Genomic DNA, 19,707 nt, shown 5'->3' with positions numbered 1-19,707 from the left:
TGAGGAAGTACAGACCAGTCATGAAGCAGATCCTCTTGGAAACTATGCTAAGACACAAGGAAAATAAGGATGTGATTTGCAACAGCTAACATGGCTTCACTAAGGGCAAATTGTGCCTGAAAAATTTGGTGGCCTTATATGATGGGGCCACAGCACTGATGGATAAGGAAAGCATGACTGATGTCATCTACCTGGACTTCTGAAAGGCAGCTGACATTGTCCCACATAACATCCTTGTCTCTAAACTGGGGAGGCATGGATTTGATGGGTGGACAACCCAGTGGATAAGGAACTGGTTGAATGGTTGCACTCAAAGACTTGCAGTCAACAGCTCAATGTCCAAGTGGAGACCAGTGACAACTAGCATTCCTCAGGAGTCAGTATTGGGACCAGCCCTATTTAACATCTTTGTCAAAAACATGGACAGTGGGATTGAGTGCACACTCAGCAAGTTTCCTGGTGACACCAAGCTGTGTAGTGCAGTTGACACACTGGAGGGAAGGGATGCCATTCAGAGGGACCTTTACAGGCTGGAGAGATGGGCCCATGTGAACCTTATGAAGTTCAGCAAGGCCAAGTGCAGGGTCCTGCACCTGAGTCAGGGCAATCCTCAAGCACAAATACAGGCTGGGTGGAGACTGGATTGAGAGCAGCCCTGGGGAGAAGGACTTGGGGGTGTTGATTGATGAGAAGCTAAACATGAACTGGCAGTGTGCACTCACAGCCCAGAAATGTTGGGCTGCAACAAAAGGAGTGTGACCAGCAGGTTGAGGGAGGTGATTCTCCCTCGCTGCTTGACCTCTCTTACTCTTGTAAGACCCCATCTTGAATACTGTGTTCAGCTCTGGGACCCCCAACATGAGCAGGATGTGGAGCTGTTAGAGAGAGTCCAGATGAGGGCCATGGAGATGATCAGAGAGCTGGAGCACCTCTCCTATGGAGACAGGCTGAAAGAACTGGGCTTGTTCAGTGTGGAGAAGGTTCCAGGGAGACATTAGAGCAGCCTTCCATACCTAAACGAGGCCCACAAAAAAGCTGTAGAGGGACTTTTTACAAGGGCATGTAGTGAACTGAGAGAGGGTGGATTTAGATTAGATATTAGGAAAATCTCTTCACAGTGACAGGGGTGAAGCACTGGCACAGGTTGCCCAGAGAAGTTGTGGCTGACCTCAGACCTAGAAGTATTCAAGGCCAGGTTTGCTGGGGCTTTGAGCAACCTAGTGTAGTGGAAAGTGTTCCCGCCTGTGGCAAGGGGGTTGGAACTAGACGATCTTTTAAGGTCCCTTCCAAACCCAACTATTCTGTTATTGTGTCAAGCCACTCTATCCTGAAAAAAAAAACCAAAAAAAAACCCCGAATAACTCCTCCCACTCAGTCAGTATAGACCCCAGCACTTTCTCAGGAAGTCACATTCTGAACAAAATACTGTTTTTCTGGTGTACAGACTAATTCTTGTTACTCTGATCTAAAAATTCTTTGAGCCCAGCTTTTCAGTACATTGTTTCGCCTTGACATTTTTCACCCTGCAGCTGTCTCAGAATGGGCAACCACATCACCCTCAGGCCTGATTTCACCAGGCATGCTTCCGCTTCCACTTCTCACTTAAGGGCTCATTTCATATAGGCGACAGTAGTTCTTGAAAGTCATGTGACTTCAATGGAGCTTCAGTAGAGAGATATATAAATTTGTGGGCCTTTGATTTGCACTGTGGTTGTTATATCATGTTTCAGATAATGAGTTTGCCAGTCACTGGGATGGATTCTATTACCCAGTTTAAATGGAAGACAAAGTTTCATCCCTAAGTGCAAAAGATCTGGAAACACTTGAGTTTCATAGGGGTCTCAAAGTTCCAGCAAATTTCTGAAGTTATGCCTGTCACACTTGCTACCTCTCACCTACAAATGAGTTTTGGGTGCGATTACTCAAAAGGGCTGCATTTGTCCCACTTCCTCACCACACTCCTACCCCCACCTCCATATGACAGGTATGCTGACATGTATTTTTGGTCACTGAGTGGCATCCTTCACGAATGTGGCACAGGCTCCTGCAAAGTGTACTAACCATGGCACAGCATGATCAGTAATGAGAGGAACATTGGATGGGTCAAGATCAGGGTAAAAGCAACAACGAATAGTACCTCATATCCTGTGATTGCTATCTGGTGCATAGCATCATTTACTGATTTGATGATATCAAGCATCGTGGCTAGGGCTTCTTCCAATTCAGCAGTACCCTCTGAATTCTTGCTGCATTTCAGCATTTCCTGATTAGAAAAAGACACCAAAACAGCTTGAAAACTTCTTATATCAGATGCCTCCATATGACAATCATCCCTTGAAATTTGTGCTGCCTAGACAAGTAGCAGAGCTATAGGAAAAACAAACACCAAAAAAAAAACCCACCAAAACAACACAAAAACAGGGCTTTCACTAGGATTGTCACTGAGGACATACATTTTGACCTTTCGGACATTTTCAAGTTTTACAGGTTCATTTAAGATGAGACAAGACCATTCTGACATATTTACAATTATTTTTTTTGACGTCACAGAATTACATCCAGGTGTTTTTTGCTCCATATCTGCTCCAGATTAAACTCAATGATTTCAGGTGTTAAGATTCATTATTTCCCTTTGCAGTTTGTTCCACACAGTACTTTGTACAGCTGTGAAAAATAAAAATTAATTTCTAGTCTGAATTTGGTGTATTTGACATTCCACTAATCAGGTCTTAGTTAACTCCTGTCAGATAAATAAATTCTGCATGGGAAGAAGTCACTTCTTTTGTAGATGCTTGTAGACTTATGGTCAAATCTCCTCACAAATATCTCTTCCTATATTAAATGAGACTTCTTTAGTCTATAAGACAGGTTTTTCAGCTGTTTTTTTTGTTGTTGTTGTTGGTTTGGGTTTTTTTTTTTTGAGGCGAAATAGGCCAGATTACTGTAAGTCTTTCCCACCTCTTATTCTCTACCTCTGCAGTCTACAAATTGATGTCCACAAATTTTAAAGTTTTTTTGAGAGCTAGTAATTTTGAAAAACAATTATGACGTCTAGCAAAAGCTCATCAAACATTATGTTCTGCTTCAAATATGGGAAGTTATTCCGTCTTCCAACTCTTGCACAAAGAACAAGAAACAAAGTTCAGGACAAGTTCAGGAACACATACACAAAGCAAAGAAAGAAGCAAAACTTTTTGAGGGCTCAATTTCTGTAATCAATTCATACACAGAGATCCTACTTAAAGTTCCAAATATTTAGATCAAACTACTTATATAGCCCAGTACAGGTCCTTATAAAGATGACTTTTCTTATTGCTATATGTGTTTTTTGCTTGAAAAATTCTTATCATAGCTCAGTATTTAATTATCTTCCTGTAACCAATGGCTATGTCCTATGTAAATCCTGAAAGACACTAAAATCTTCATTTTAAATGAAATTAACTGCCTTGCCTCTTGCTCTTCTGCCTACAGAGGAGCCTTGCTGATTCAGATATACAGATCATTTTTCCCCCACTCTATTGTATAGAAAGCTGTTACCGCCAATGAGTATCCACTCAAGATGAGAATCAAACTCTGTGTCTTTGCTAAAAGCATCTAGGGAAGAAAAGGTTAACAGATATAAACCCACACATGTTTTGTACAGTCTTTGGAAAACACGAGCCTCAAAGCATCTGGAAGATTCCAAGACTACAACACAGAATTTGAAACCAAAGCTATCAGAATTCCTACCATTAAACAGAAATAGATGACTGAAACCAAAAGTAGTAAGGTAACTAATCATACATAGTGACCTGTAATTTTGATGCTTGGAATCTGCATCCATTATTCAGCTGAAATAATAAGTTTATTGGTTTTTAATGAGACAATAGTTCCATAATTCATAATCAAATAATCACTTTATTCACCATTATTTACCATCTACCAGTGGAATGAAAGAAGTGTTTGTCTGGATACAGGTTTCACTTCAGAAATGCAAGCCATGAAGAAACCAGTTCTTGTAATAATAGCAGCTCACTAAGAACTGTACAGTAAGTGAGTTTCATTTTGTTTCCTTATGCTGACTACAATGTAAACAGAAAACATATTCCAGAAATATACCTAGAAATGAATCAAGACTCTAAGAACTTTAGTAATCTTTATTATAGTAAGAATGAGACCCCTTCATCAGGGAGGCCATTGACATGGTTTTCATTCAGGCATATTATTTTCAGACACATTTTGAGTTTGGAAATAATTTAATCCAAAAATTGAGGCACTTATGTTCCCATAAACAGGACTGCAAAAAGGTAGTTCTTGCAAACCCCAAACTGCAGCAGTGTCTCCTCAAGTGCTTGGGTGACCAGGGCTTAGAAGGTAAAAGCATAATGCATTCCTGTAGCACCTGTTGCACAGTTTCTAGGATGAGGATGGATCCCTGCTCTCTGTATAGTGGGCATGCTGCTTTACAATATTAGTTAAACTTGTTGAAACCATAGTGTTGCAATAATCATGACTCAGAATCATCACTCAAGTCACACAGCTTCTTAAGCACTTGTTTCTTACCATTTTCAGACTCCAATTTTCCTACACTTTTAAATGCTCCTGCTGCCAGGGAAAGAGTACACCATCTTCATAGACTTCATAATTCCTGACAAAGTAAATGTCTGTGCCAGTGTGTTGTTGCTAAGTACAAAACTGGTCTGACAAGCCTCAACCCCAATAGCTGCAACCTGATTTGCCTGAGAATTTTACCCCTTGATCTAATCTTGGTTTTATTTACAGTCGTATTTCAAATTAAAAGTAGAATGTGGTTTACTCTTGTTCTTCTAAAGACCTTGACATTTTCTCCCTTGTCACAGAAGAGTTTCAAGAAATGAGACAAATTTACTTCTGGATTACACTGATGTAAATCTACTGAAATCAATGAAGTTGCATCCTTGTTAATATCCTCTTTCAATATTTGGATTCTACAGTTTTGTGTGAAGTCAATAAGCAGGTCACAGAAATACTGCACAAGTGAATGGCGAGCCAGATCCTCACGTGGCTTAAACTAACACAATTTGACCAGCGCCATGGTAGTTACTAGCTATTAGCAAATAAAATTGCCGCCTAATATTTTCACTGCAGATTTCAGGCTAAATTTCATGACAGTACACAACACTAGATTAAGTCCAGAGGTTTGAGAATTGCCTGTAATTCACCTTCATGACCTTCCCATAAGGAAAGTCAACGAACATTATTTTGAAAAACTGAGGAAGACAGAAATTTAAGCCACCATCTCCAAAAAATGTTATTGGTTTGAGAGCACATTATTTCCTGTTGCCCAATTCAGAGCAAAATTTCAAGCATGGACCACTCACAGTTGCAACCAAATCAAGATGGAAGCTCATATATTTATCCTGTGGAAAAGTTACAGGCTATTTGGTCCTAGCTGGGTCTTTAAAACAGAAGCATCAAGAGGGTAGGGCTTCTTCTGAAAGGTTTGAGTTACAATCATGGTAAAGTATCAGGTTCAGAGAGCTGAGTTTTGTTAAACATGGACAAATGTCAGAGACAGGATTTAAAGCATCAGTTCCTGTTTTCAAACTGTAAAACCATATACTAATACAATAAAACCAAATTCAAAGGCAAATAATAACTAAGTAAATAAAATACTATGTAAAATATCTTGCTTTGTGTATATATAGAAGTACATATATACATGACAATACATTGCTATTGCTTAGGATGTAAGTATTGCTAAGTAACAGCAGTTCTTAATTCTGAAGTGGAAGTCCTTTCTTTGTTACCATTTTACAGCACAGCATTACAAAGTATTTGTTGAAGAAGTAGCAGAGTATTTATTTCCAGGTATTCCTTCAGAAAACATTGCTGGTACACAATTCTGTAAGTAAAACAAGCTATGCATTGGAATTGTTAGCACTCTCATGGAGAACTTACCTTTAACAGCAACTGGTACTTGGTGATTCTTTGGACTGGCTTTAAGAGATAAGCATCTAGAGAGAGTTTATGATCCAATTTACGCTGGCATTCCTGTAAGAGACAACACGGAAGAAAAATACAATTGTGTCTTGAAACACAGGCAAGACACCAAGATCATTATCATTTTCTAATTTGAAGATTATATGTCTGTGAATTAATTGAAAGATAAATTTGTCCTATCTTCATAGGAGTTTCCAGGTTACCTATGCCACAGTGAAAACATATCTAAACAAGAGCAAATGTGTAGATTCGATTTAGTTTCTAAACTGGTATGCACTGTTTAGGAGCTTGCAATTATCTGGGGTTTGCAAAGAAGCCAGCAGTTCTTTGGTTTGGGTATAGCCTGAAGAGTCAGGCTCCTGTCCAGGAAATCTACCTACCTAGGAAATTCTGCCTAGCTAGTCTCTTGTAGAGAACACCTTGACACATACTGAGCACTTGCCATCAGAATAAGAAGGGTGCAGAGAAGTCTGTTTATTGCTCTAAGTTTTCTAAAGAAAGAAGAGATACAGAAGGAAAACAAGCTTTGATGGTCTTGCACTGCTAGTCTGCAATGAAACTAAACTCCACCTGAAAAAAGATGCTGTCTCCACACTGTCTCCAGAGAGCTTCAGACCTTGGCTTGTTCTGACAATATTTTTCATATATTTGGAGGTCCTCTTTCTGCAAGACAAGGAGAGTTTAAAAGCAAGGTAAGAAAAAAGGATCCACAGAGCATCTGCCTTGAGTCACACTTTTTCGTACCTTCCATCCTAACACATGAAGTAATTAATACATAGGGATAACTCTATGTAAAAATATGCTGCAGCTACCAAACTTGCTTTTTACTCCTGTAAAGTTTAATACACCTGGAAAAAAAAAGACTTTTCTCACTTTTTGCACAAAGCAAGGAGATTGCAGACTGGAAGACACATCATATAATTGCAAAACAGCTGTCTTCCAGAGAGGGGAATAGATGGTGTGAAAACAAACGAACAATAAAAAAAAGCATTAGAAATGTAAATTTTGTTAACAGTTCTGGCATAGACTGGTAATTGCTAACAGTGTTCCTCACTTAGCTAAGGTTCACATGTTCAAAACACTTTGAAAAGAGCGTTGGCTCTCCAATAGTGCAAGATTGAAATAAAAAGTAGCAAGTTTGTCTTGTTGATGTACCAGGCCAGGCAGGGAGAAGTACTTAAACCCTGTCCTATCCAAACTAAAAGTGGGTGGATTCACTTGATCTCTGTTTACCTATGACTACACCCGAAATGCTCTCCAGTCCATGGCAAAAATCTCACTGACTTTGGTGAGAAAAACAACAACAAAAAAAAAAAAACAACAACCCACAAACAAACACCAACCTCTATAAAAGCCCCGAGCGGTGTATTTTGAGCTCCCCAGGCTTTATGGGTGGGTGCAGACAGACAGGCAGGTGTTCCTGTGCCAGGTTCTCTGTTCACTGACTACACTCAAGGCAGCACAGAAGGCCTGCAGCTGTATGACCATGGAGCAGAGCCATAGAGATTCCAAAGCAGGACTGGCTGTGTCTGACCAGCTGGGAGCTTCCCATCTTTGCCAGCACCTATCCTGGGGGACATGATCTCAGTGAATCAAAGAGAGCGCTAAAAATATATCTCAGGAATTCCTGGCCCTTGCCTCTCTGCTTTCAGTCTACTAGGCAGTGTCTGGACAATATTGATGGAGAGAAAGCATTTTCTTTTGTACAGAGTTACAGGAAGAAATCAGTGTTGCTGCTGCCTTCCTCTATAGACTTAAATTGACATCACTCTGATGAACTGGATGTGAAAGCAGAGCTATGCCATGCTGTGCTAAGGATTACACAATACAAAAAGCTTTGTTGCAACTTAATAGAGTATTAATGGAGCTATTTCAAAACAACTACAGAATTTTCTCCTCAAAAATAGAACTGCTTACACATGTTGCCTTGGAAGGAAGTGAGCAGGAGATAAAACACAAAGATACAAAAGTAGGAACAAAGTGTAATGAAGCATTACAATTTGTTTCTGGCCCACAGAAACCTAATGAGACTGGGCAAGAGCAATAGAGACAGCAACAGTCAAGATCACTAGTAGGCATAAGAGAAAAGTACCAATTTAAATTTAAAGAAAAGGTACAATAATCAACAATTTCCCAGTAATTTGTTACAGTGGAACCACCCTATGCCAATGCAAGTTTCTACTACTGCCCAAACCAGTGACGCCTGTTCAGGCAGATACTTACATCTTTAAATGCAGCTTTAAATTTTGTAACACTGTAAGGAATAGGAAATTCCTGATTAAATTACTAGGATCAGACTCTAAAATGTCAAGAAATAATTAATTGCCCGATTACTCGAATCACAGTCTTGAATGTTTCACACATCTCTATTTTCATATCCAGACGTTCTGGTTTCTTGCTGGTACTTTTACACCATGCCCATCTCTCCCGGAATGCTTTTCCTTTCCATGGTGATTTGTATCCTGATTTGTAAGCTTTCACACATACGGCATATATGCACAGTTCCAATTATCTTTTTGACTGCTGATTTATGAATAAATTTGTTTCAGATTAGAATTTTGGCCTTTGAATCCAACTCACAGGTTTCTGATCAGCTGCTACAGTCCTTTCAAAGATAGCTTCCTTTTCTAAAAGCTTCTTTCTCCCTGAACAAACAAATGCCCCATCTGCTGGATCCTATTCTATTATTCTCTCTTCCCAAGGTTAACAATATTAATAAGTAAACAGTGGTAATCCACAGTGAGTCACCTCTGCCAGCATTTCACACGGCACATGTTGGTAAGCAGTCTCACACACCTTTTGTTTCTTCCTGTGCCTTCTTGCCTTGGTTTGGTAAGCTTTCTTGCTTTGCAGCCCTGTGTTTCACACATCAGCCCGGAGTGTCCTTCTTGTTGCTCATAAAAGCACCAGAAGACCCATCCTGCAAAGCATTCAGTACACACCCCACCCCTCTTTGAGCATCTGTGACACCAGGGTGTCCCAGCTGCAGCTCACAGATGCTTTCAAGCAGCTCTGGAATCAGGCTGAAAAGTGTGACCAGACATGGTAGCATTCTGTAAGTTTGAATCTAAAATTCAGTCTGCTCCTAATTGAAGGCCCACCACGATGTTGTGGCAGGATGGTTACACCCTTACAAAGAAAGAGCAATGGAGAAGCGAATCTGCAACAATGCGAGTTTCCTCCCAGAATTCAGTATCAGCTCTTAACAGCAGCCATTTCAGTTTCCTTACATGCCAAAGCAAGCATAGTCATAACTCACAGGGCAAGCCAGAAGCCTCTGCTCAGCAGGAAGACATAAAAGCCTGCCAAATCATGGGGAGCACAAATATACAACCAGACTTTTGTTTGTGCCTCCTAAGGGCAATCCAACAGAAACAACAAATTTCTGGACTTTATGTGGCTTCTTCTAAAAACAGAACGTAAGGGCAAGTTCTTGAATCAAAGGTGCTACTGTGTGAGCAGAGACATCTCAAGAGAGGCTTTTGCTTTCGTAGTGTGAAATTTAGCATGGGAAGAAATCAAATGCATGATTTAACCTCTTATTCAATACGTTTAGTGTTCTTTGACTAGGCCAGAGAAACTGATAAGCAAAGGTGACAGAGGGACCAATTTTCTTTGACTTCACACCTGGACCATAGCTTTGGTGCTGCTTTTATACTCGTAATGGTAGTGAGGAGAATTGGGCTCAATAGCTGTTTTTACAGAGAGAGACATAAGCTACAGTATTTAAGCATTGAATTTGAACTTCCTGCAGAATTACAGGATCAGTTCAGTGTCAAGAATTTCTCTTTATCTCCAAATCCAGGTATATTTGCAACATACACAGTATTTTATGCTTTTTGGGTTTCAAAGGTCTGCATTCTTCAAAGACCATTTATCCTGTTTTGTATAATGACTTCACCACAGTATTTTCCTGCTCAGCATCTGAACCTTAGAGTAATAACATACTGCTTAGTAGCATCATTTACTCAAGCTCTAAATGATTTGCTGTTAAACAGAAAATAATTCAGTGGACTTATAATTACATTTACACTCACATAGAACCACAGAATCAACTAGGTTGGAAAAGACCTTTGGGATCATCAAATCCAACTGTTACCTAAGGACTGCTAAGGCCACCACTAAACCATGTTACTATGGGCCTCATCTACACAGATTTTATACACTTCCAGGGATGGTGATTCGACCACTTCCCTGGGAAGCCTGTTCCAATGCCTGATCACCCTTCAGTGAAGATTTTTTTCCAAAGCCTGATCACCCTTTCAGTGAATAAGTTTTTCCTAATATCCAATCTAAACCTCCCCTGATGCAGCTTGAGGCCATTACCTCATGTCCTATCACTTGTTACTTGGGAAAAGAGACCAGCCACCTCCTCCCTCCATCCTCCTTTAAGGTAGTTGTAGGGAGTGATATGATCCCTCCTGAGCCTTCTCTTCTCCAGACTAAACAGCCCCTGTTCCCTCAGCTGCTCCTCATCAGACTTGTGCGTCATACCCTCACCAGCTTTGTTGCTTTTGTTGCCTTTTGGTGCTCCAGCACCTCAATGTCTCTCTTGTAGTGAGGGGCCCAGAACTGAGCACAGGATTTGAGGTGCAACCTCACCAATGCCAAGTACAGGGGATGATCACTGTCCTGGCCCTGCTGGCCACACTGTTTCTGATACAGGCCAGGGTGACATTGGCCTTCTTGGCTGCCTGGGCACAAGCTGGCTCATGTTCAGTTGTCAGGCAGCACCCCCAGGTCCTTTTCCACTCAGCAGCCTTCCAGCCATTCTTATCCAAGCCTGCAGTGTTACATGGGGTTGAGCCCCCGTTGTTATGACCCAGGGGCAGGACCCAGCACTTTGCCTTGTTGAACCTCATACCACTGGCCACAGCCCATTGATCCAGCCTGCCCAGATCCCTCTGCAGAGCCTTCCTACACTCCAGCAGATCAACACTCCCACCCAGCTTGGTGTCATCTGCAGATTTACTGAGGGTGCACTCAATTCCCTCATCCAGATCATCAATGAAGATATTAAACAACTGTGGCCCTAATACCGAGCCCTGAGGGACACCACTAGTGACTGGTCGCCAACTAGATGTGACACCATTTACCACCACTCTTTGGGATCTGCCATCCAGCCAGGAAAGAACACACCCATCCAGTCCACAAGCAGCCAGTTTCTCCAAGAGAATGCTGTGGAAGACAGTGTCCAACGCTTTCCTGAAGTCCAAATAGACAACATCTACAGCCTTTCCCTCAACTACCAGCTGGGTCACCACCTCACAGGAGGAGATCAGGTTGGTAAAGCAGGACCTATCTTTCATGAAACCATGCTGACTGGGCCTGATCCCCCCATTTTCCTGCACGTGCTGTGTGACCTCACTTAGGATGATCTGCTCCATGACCTTCCTCAGCACTGAGGTCAAGCTGACAAGCCTGTAGCTTCTGGGGTCTTCCTACCTGCTCTTTTTGTAGAGAGGCATCACGTTAGCAAACCTCCAATCCTCTGGGACCTTCCCAGACTAGGACTGCTGATAAATGATGGAGAGTGGCTTGGTGAGCTCATCTGCCAGCTCCTTCCACACTCAAATATGATGCTGTTCAGCCTGGCTTGTTTGTAAATGGGGGGGTATAGCCTTTGGAAGTATCACAGATTCATAATTCCCATTGAAATCTTAGTGATACACTCAACATCTCTGACAAATGAGGTGTGTATGTTTCATCCAAATTTGTATTTCATACATCACCTTGTTAAAAAGAAATTAACACATACTCTGGAAAAGCAGCAAATGCTAGATGTAGCATAGAGTAGAAACAGGAGGTACTTTTGACTATAGGGAAGAGGACAGATTTTCCCATTTCTCATGCCTCTTCCATCTCTCACTAAAACAGTCTTACTCAAGCAGTTTGTCAGACTATGAAAATGGTAGCAACCCACCAAAACTCCCACCCTGTCCCCCGTCCCCCATCCTCCCCCCACCCCCCCCTCCCCCCCCACTAGTGGAGCATCTGAATGAATGCTATAAAAACTATGTAAGTGCTATAAAATGAGTGCAGGAAACAGAACTAACAGTCCGTAGCTGGGGAAGGTGGAAGGGGAGGGACATGACTGGGAGCTCTTGGAGGAGAAAATTGCAGAACTTAGGTACTGAAAGTCACAGAAAGTGAAGACACGTGGATGTGACCAAAACCACCACTGCCTGTGGGCTTTGGGCTTTCCCATGAACAGAGATCGCTCTACTTTTTTTTTTAAAAAAAAAGCTAACCCTAACTCCTCTAAACTTCTAGGAGAGTAACTCTCCTGAATGGTGCACAGAAAAAAAGATATATGATAAGACAGGAACAGGATGTAGTATCTGCACTCAGAGGAATCTGCTGTGACACCATTCTGTGCTTATTTACAGTAAGGTGCTGTCTGGGATATATTAGACTGCAGGTATACATTTGTCTGATATGAAAAGCACATTAAACATTTGGATTACTGATTATTTCTTTTTTAACCAGGGCTTAAAATACATTGGTAAAATGCTGGTAACAGACCTCTTCCTGTCAGTAAACAGGTAAAAGTTCGGGTTTCAAAAACACACTTGTTAGCTGTTGCTTAATTTGGGAATATCTGCTTATGTGGGTTTCCCTCATTCACGAAAACAATCTGAGTGAAAAGACAGGAATAAATCTGTAAGTACTGTATGATAAGACCATAGATATTCCTAGATATCTGCAAATTCTTTTCTGCAATCTGCAGAAAAACAAATCTGCAGAAGAATTTACTTACTCTTTTCAAAAAGCATCGGGCAAGAAGCTCAGGGTTTTCAATGCAATTTTCTATCTCCTTAAGGAAAATCCTAAGAGGGAGAAATAAAGCAAACAGTAATGTAACATCCCACTCCAACTGTGTGCTAGCTTCTCTGTAAATCCAGCTTTAAACCTACGTTTTCGTAGTAAGAGGATTCAATGGGGAAGGTAACAATTCTGACACAGAAAGAAATAGATATTTTAGAAAAATGGGATGTGATTCACAGCTGATTGCCTGAATCACCAATAGTATCATGTTTTCATTTGCTCACAAGCATCTGATACATCTGGTTCCTCTGGCTGTTGAGATTTGTTTCCAATATGTAGCCCAAACACCTGCATCTCATTTAGTTATGAGGATTTTTTTAGAACAGCTAGAAAAGACAGAAAAGCTCTGTCAGATGCAGTAGCTTAATCAGCAAGCAGCGAAAATATGGCATGTGGTCCAAAGGCTTCTGCTGTGGAGGCCAATGAACTAAGCGTTCAGGGGAAGAAAGACAGGGCTTGCAAATGGAGGGGAATGTCATTCTTCAGATGAAGACACATTCTTTCAAAATAATACATAACCTAGAAAAGAATTTTTCTACTGTGTATCAACTACTCTGGCATAATATTTAAATTTACGTTAAGAGGATGGTTTTAATTTTTTTGTTCAACTGTTTGTTACACCTTAGGGGTAATTATTATCCAAAATAATTCCTAAATTCTCACTTTGGCTACAGACAGTTTTACTTAGTGAAGGCTAGGAAAAGCAGGAAATATACAGAAGTAGCCCTAAGCTTTGTGTTTTGAAAGAGAATAAAATATAGATTAATCTTATTCATAACTGGCATTCTGTAGCTATGAGCACTAGACTACCTTTGTCCACAGCGTGGACAAGGCTTCTAGAAAGCTTTATGCTCATGTGAAAGATAAAATTCCTTTAAGAAGTGCTATCAAATATATCATGTCTTCTGATGTGATAACAGAAATAAAAGACAAATATGCTGAACACTAAGAAAACTTCCTCATAGAGAGTTTTGCCAGAGAAAGAACATTAGGATTTAGTCCACCACCATCTACCATTGTACCAAGAGAACTGGTAGAACAGTCAGCATGAGAAACATTCAAAATGGATATTGCCGGTGGAAATCACTAGTAAATGCACAAAAAGGTGTAATCTTTTACAAGAAGACAAAAAATACAAATAAGATGAAATAGATGATCTTGGAGGTGTTCTCCACACATGGGCTTTATAGGACACACACAGAAGCAAAGTGAGGATGACTTTTCCTGCGTGCCTATGTGTATGTCAAAGCACACCACACAAAGAAGTAGAAATGACAGTAGAACCCGAGGGAGCAGGACAGCCACCAGTTCCCACGTGCCTGTTGTGGAATTCGTAGATTTCTGGGAGGTTCCCAAAAAGAATTTCCTTCTTGTTCTGGAGTGCAGATGGAATCAGATGTAGTAAATTGGGATTGTCCATTTCTGAAGCATACCCCTAGAGAGAAGAGTAGAAAATAAAAGCAGCCTGTTTTTACCAAGGAAAAAGTACTGTGTCCAGGACACTGAAGAGGCCCAAAGTCTGTGTACTTTTTATTCTCAACTGAGCATAAAAAGGATTCTCTTATGACTGCTTCTTTGTTGCTTCCATGAATTTCTGATGCTTCCAATTTTCCCCAGAGCTTTTTTACCTGATAACTGTGAAAACACATTTTTAACCACAAATGGATCAACAAAAGAGATTAAATTATCTCCTTAGGATTCAAATGTCATTTTGCTCATGTAGGGGTAGAAAATGCTAAGTTTGATAGACACATATCTTTCTGCTAAACTGCTTCATTGCCAAAGGTTTATTTTGGATTTATTTGTTGAACTGTGGTATTTGGCTTGATTATTTAATTGTTTCTTGTAGAAACTGGATTGTGTTTCTTCGATAAAAGCTATGAGAGAGCATTCTGAGTGCAGATTTTAAACCCCAAAGTAATATCAATTACCAGAGTGGTCAGCTCCCACAAATCAAATCCAATAAAGAAGCAACCACATGGTTGTAAAAAGCAACTATTCGGCCCCAATACAAGCATGATTAAGCCCTACTCAGCCTCCATTCTACCAGAGACTAAGGACATCAGACCCCACATGCATAGAGTATGTCGGTATCCTACAAGTTTCAAAAGCTCAGGAGTTACATTTGCAGTGTGACCTGCTCTTTTCTGTGTACCAACACTACATGGGACAATAAACAAGAGGGGGAAGAGGGCATTTCTTTTTCTCAATCGTTTTCCAAACCTACATTCACCAAAATTTAGTGTCTGGCCCGATGGAAAATGAGGGTGCTGTTTCTCATTCCTATTAACTATTTCTCTGTCCATAACTTTGAGGATTGTGCAACTTTTATCATTCTGTGGTCTGGGGTTAGAAAAGGTGCCTCTTCCTTTAAGCCCTGAGGGAAGATGTTCAAAACATCCTTCCCATTTTCCATCCCCGGGGCTGAGCTATCTTGCAAACAGAGCCCGTGTACTCTAAGCAGGAGGTGGGAGGTGAGTGCTCAGCCCGTGAAGGATGTGCATTGGCAGTGATAACTCAGAGGTTAAGCACCAGCAGTCATTTCAGAAGAGTTTCTTACCTCTATTATACTTTGAAGTTCTTCTACATAAACTCGTTCTGTTTCTATCAGCTCATTGATTATGTGGCTAAAAGACAAGAAAGGTGGAGAGTTACAATGTTTACCAACAGTTTAAGAAAGCAGAATGAAAGAAAAAAAACTTTTCCTTGCATATTTCTGTTTGTGCCTCTACACAGAAAAACTTCTGAAGGTCATTTCTCCACACTTGAATATTTTTCCTTGTTGATAAGCTTAAAAGGACTAAACATGTCTTGGAATAATTTTTTTTTTTTTTTTTTAGATCATTTTAAACTTCATCTTGGCTTCTGCCATTTTTATACTTACAAATCTGAATAAAAAGACTACAAATGCCCAGAAGGCAAACAAAGAAGATTTTACCTTCTAATAATAGCTTAAAATACTCAACAAAAGGGGGTTATATTTCCCAAGGCTATGTTTCATTTCTGTTTTGCTCTCTTTCATAAAATAAACAAAACTGGTGTTCAGGCTTCCTTTCTTTAATGCATTGCAGAAACAGGCAACAGGATGATGTCAGAACCCTTAAACATGAAAGCAAATTAGAGCGAAATATTTACACTATATTTTGAACTTTTCATATCTAGTATTAGTTTAGTGCTCCTAGGTAACTTGAAGATGCCTGATTTATCTCACAGAAACAGGAATGTAACCAATTCACTTTTGGACAGATAACTAATTAGATGTTAAAACTGCATAAATCCCTCAACTTTTTTTCTCAAGAAAATGTTGTCTTCAGTACACTTATGAACAAAGTTTCCAGGGTAGCTCTTCCAGAGGTTTGAGCAGTTTCTCCAAGTTGAATGCCTAGCATTTCTTTCCTGGTCTATGCTTCACAAGAGTCTGTAACCATACAGCTACATCAAGCAAAAAAACATCACCAGAAGGCCGCTAGGGAGTAATGAATAGAGGAACTGGCATTTGGCCAGTCATAAGCAGCACACATCCTTAAGCTAGAAAAGCGTAGGCAACTATTGGCATTGATACCAGCATACGCATTTGTCAAATAACTCCCTGTACGTATATTAGGATAAGGATGAAATCAGTGACGGCTGCAGAAGAAAAATGTCTTCTGCTTGGAGACCCCTCTACCTCAGGAACTGTCTGCCATTTTACATATATAATCATTACCATTAATCCCAGGTTTTCCCCTGGAAATGTATTCACCTATCATGCTACTGGCCAAAGACATCATGGTGTATCTGAAGGGAAGCCTCCAGCGTAAATGGTATAGGAACCACATATTTTGGCAAAAATACAGATTTCTGGTATTTTAGTAAAAAGCTCTCCAAGACACTGGAAGAGATAGAAAACTGCTTTTCTGCTACCTAGCACCAGAAGCTTGAAGTATTTCATGGCTGCTTTTTAAAGGAAAATACAAAGACTGGGAAGTCACTTCTGGCACTTCTGGCACTTCTGGGAAATTTGCTCTGCCTATGTCTGGTTACCTGTTTTTCATATACCACACAACAGCCATGTAATCAGCCACATCCTATTAGCCCTTTATATCATGACATTTGTACTGTTGCATCCACTGAAAGGGGATTTTGTCATTCTCCGCATTTTTTAGGATGTCCTTTTTCAGACTGATAGATTTGTTTGACCAGGCATTTGAAAGTAAAATACCTGCATTTCAGGCAACTTGAAATGCAAAAGCACTGACTAAAACCCTACTAGGTTACTAAAATAGATTCATTGATTTGCTTTAGATTTATTCTATCTTTTTCAAGGCAATATGATTTTGCAGGCTAGGTCAGGACCATTTACTCTGGTCTTACACGCTATTACTGCTCTATGGACCACTGATTAAGAAACATAAATACTGAGAAAACTAGAGTTTATCTTTATCTGACACATAATGTTTCAAGTTTTCTTTAAAAATAACTGGGATTTCTTAGGTATCTTGCCATAATGCCTTAAGTAAAGACAAAATTGTGAACTACCACAAGGTAGGGAAATGGGTCATGGTTATAATCTACACACTGCACAAGTCCTGACTCCAAGTAGCTGACCTCCACATTGAACTCAAATTGAGATATTTATGCACAGGGAAGGCAAATCTAACAACAGGCTAAAAATGCTATCACCCTAATCATGACTAAACAACACTCCTGTCCAAACACAGGTACAAAAGGATTCTGCAGTACTTTGCTCAGCCTCATGTAAAGCCAAGCCATGTTGGACTCTAACCCATGGAAGAGGCTCTGCCCACATTTCTTCGAATTTGCACATCTTTGAGCTGGAAAACGTGTCTGGGGTAGGGTCAAAGTACTAGATTACTCCTCATGAGATAGATATATCTCATGCAAGTAGCAATAGAACAAAGGGGAATGGCTTTAAACTGAAAAAGGGTAGACTTAGATTAGATATTAGGAAAAATTCTTCACCATGAGAAATATAAGGCACTGGCACAGGTTGCCCAGAGAAGCTGTGGCTGCCTCATCCCTCAAAGTGTTCAAGGCCAGGTTAGAGGGCACTTTGAACAACCTGGTCTAGTGGAAGGCGTCCCTGCCCATGGCAAAGGAGTGGAATTAGATGATCTTTAAGGCCCCTTCCAACCCAAACCATTCTATGATATATGCCACTTTAACACACCTTCATGAGAACTGCACAGTCAACACCCTAAGGGGCCGCTTGCCCAAAAATGATTTTACAAATATTAGCACTTACTTTTACAGTTGACTGAAACAAATAAAACTTTTATGGTTATACATGCCTTTCTTTTTAAGAGCTATTGAAGTCACTGCACAGACCAGATGCAAAGGGGAACAGGAAGATTGCTACTGTTCTAGCATCACTACCACTTACAGCACTGAAAAGAAATCATGAGGACAATGCACAACTTGTTTCTGGAGTCAAAAGTTTAGGAAGCCACTAATAGATATCAAGCTGTTAGGATGGTTATATTCTTGGTTCTCTTGGTAGACCTAAGAACCACTGCTCCACATTTATTTAATGAATTTGAGAACAGGTTTAACACTGTTTGAAAAGGTTGTTCCACCAGTTATGAGTTTTGAAACACCATCTTTAACTTCAGTGCTAACCTAAATTTAAACCTGAATTTCTGTTTATGATCTCCAGAACCAGTAGACCTAAAATTTCATGTTGTGCACCTGGAACTTGAAGAAGTTTATTTAATGCTCTAAATTCATACTTCCTAAGAGATGCTGCAGTGTTAAAAAAAAAAAAATGTAACTGAGCAGGTGTGATAAAATCATCACAGAAACTTTATAAGTTTTAGAATAATCTTTAAGTTCATCTTAATATCGAAAGATGCTTATTTACCTGCAAACAAGACATAGATCTTCCAGATGTTATTTAGTCTATTACCTAACAGATTAATGAGAACTGACTCTGGAGCAAACCCAACACTTAGATCACAATTATACCTGAAAAACAAATTATTGGTCCATAGGTTTCCTAGTAGCTGTCATAAACAAACAGTGTGATGCCTGTCAAAAGCACAATTCAAAGTAACACAGTAAGTAGAACAGAGGCCTTTGGGATGTTTTATTATCCAGCCTCCTATAAAAGATGAAGCAAAAATGAATCATTTTAATCTTTTCTGACATCAGTTTAACACAGAGTAGCAGCTCTTGAACCCCCATTGTAAGAAATCTTGGGGAGGGTTAATTAATTTACCAATCCTAAATTTGTTTGGAAACATTTTCCATTCAAGGGAATTAAAAATACTAATTAAAAAAAATTAAAAAATCACATATGAGGAATGTTTTATTAGAGAAAGTTCTGTGGGACTCCTAAGATACTGCCAGTCTAGTTATGAGCTTGTCAAAATCTAACACAATTCTTTAATATTTTATTTCGTTACTTATCTTAATTCTACCTGTAGATTTATACTCAGAGCAAATGCTTTAGCATTAAGTGTTATGAAAAAAATGCATAACTAACCCTTTCATTCTTGAAAAGGTATTGTTAGTAATTTTGTTATCTCAGTTTCAAGGATGACAAAACAGAGACAAAATCATGGTGGTACTCCTTTCATCTCCTGGTTAGAGTTCAAGAGCTTCATATCTCTAAACCATGAGTCTGTACATAAAGGGTAACCATTTTCCAATACTTCTCCACAGTGAGATAGTAGATTTGCTGCCTAAATAAGATTTTAATTATTCAGGTTTTTGGGTTTTGTTTTTTGTTTTTTGGGTTGGTTTTTTTTTGGGGGGGGGTGTATGGTTTTTTTCTTGTTTTGCTTTTGGGTGGTTTTTTTCCTTTAACTGTAGTCTTTTTCTAACCATAAATTGTGTCCACATGAAAAAAGAGGAATTTGACCAAACATTCAGCATTCTGTCAGACTCAGCACACATGCTTTCGGGCTGTTTTTACAC

At 39.8% G+C, this 19,707-nt stretch overlaps 1 protein-coding gene across 9 annotated transcripts in view; it reads right to left on the bottom strand.

Annotated features, from left to right (window-relative positions):
• The window catches only part of MCF2L2 (MCF.2 cell line derived transforming sequence-like 2), a 180,673-nt gene that overhangs the window by 29,832 nt on the left and 131,134 nt on the right, over window positions 1-19,707 (bottom strand). For all 9 annotated transcript variants that reach the window (XM_061452399.1, XM_061452405.1, XM_061452400.1 and 6 more), the window contains exons 16-21: window positions 15,350-15,416; window positions 14,109-14,224; window positions 12,722-12,791; window positions 6,532-6,624; window positions 5,920-6,012; window positions 2,138-2,263 (exon numbers count right to left, since the gene is read on the bottom strand). In XM_061452399.1, the coding sequence (XP_061308383.1) occupies window positions 2,138-2,263; window positions 5,920-6,012; window positions 6,532-6,624; window positions 12,722-12,791; window positions 14,109-14,224; window positions 15,350-15,416 (565 nt within the window). The remainder of the gene's footprint in view (window positions 1-2,137; window positions 2,264-5,919; window positions 6,013-6,531; window positions 6,625-12,721; window positions 12,792-14,108; window positions 14,225-15,349; window positions 15,417-19,707) is intronic.

The sequence above is a fragment of the Pezoporus flaviventris genome, unplaced genomic scaffold (assembly GCF_033815535.1).
Source record: "Pezoporus flaviventris isolate CSIRO_AGI_PZ_B2104156 unplaced genomic scaffold, CSIRO_AGI_Pfla_v1 ptg000013l, whole genome shotgun sequence".
In the NCBI taxonomy this organism is placed as follows: domain Eukaryota; kingdom Metazoa; phylum Chordata; class Aves; order Psittaciformes; family Psittacidae; genus Pezoporus; species Pezoporus flaviventris.
Note: the sequence above shows the minus strand (reverse complement) of the source record. Positions and strands in the feature narration are given on the sequence as shown.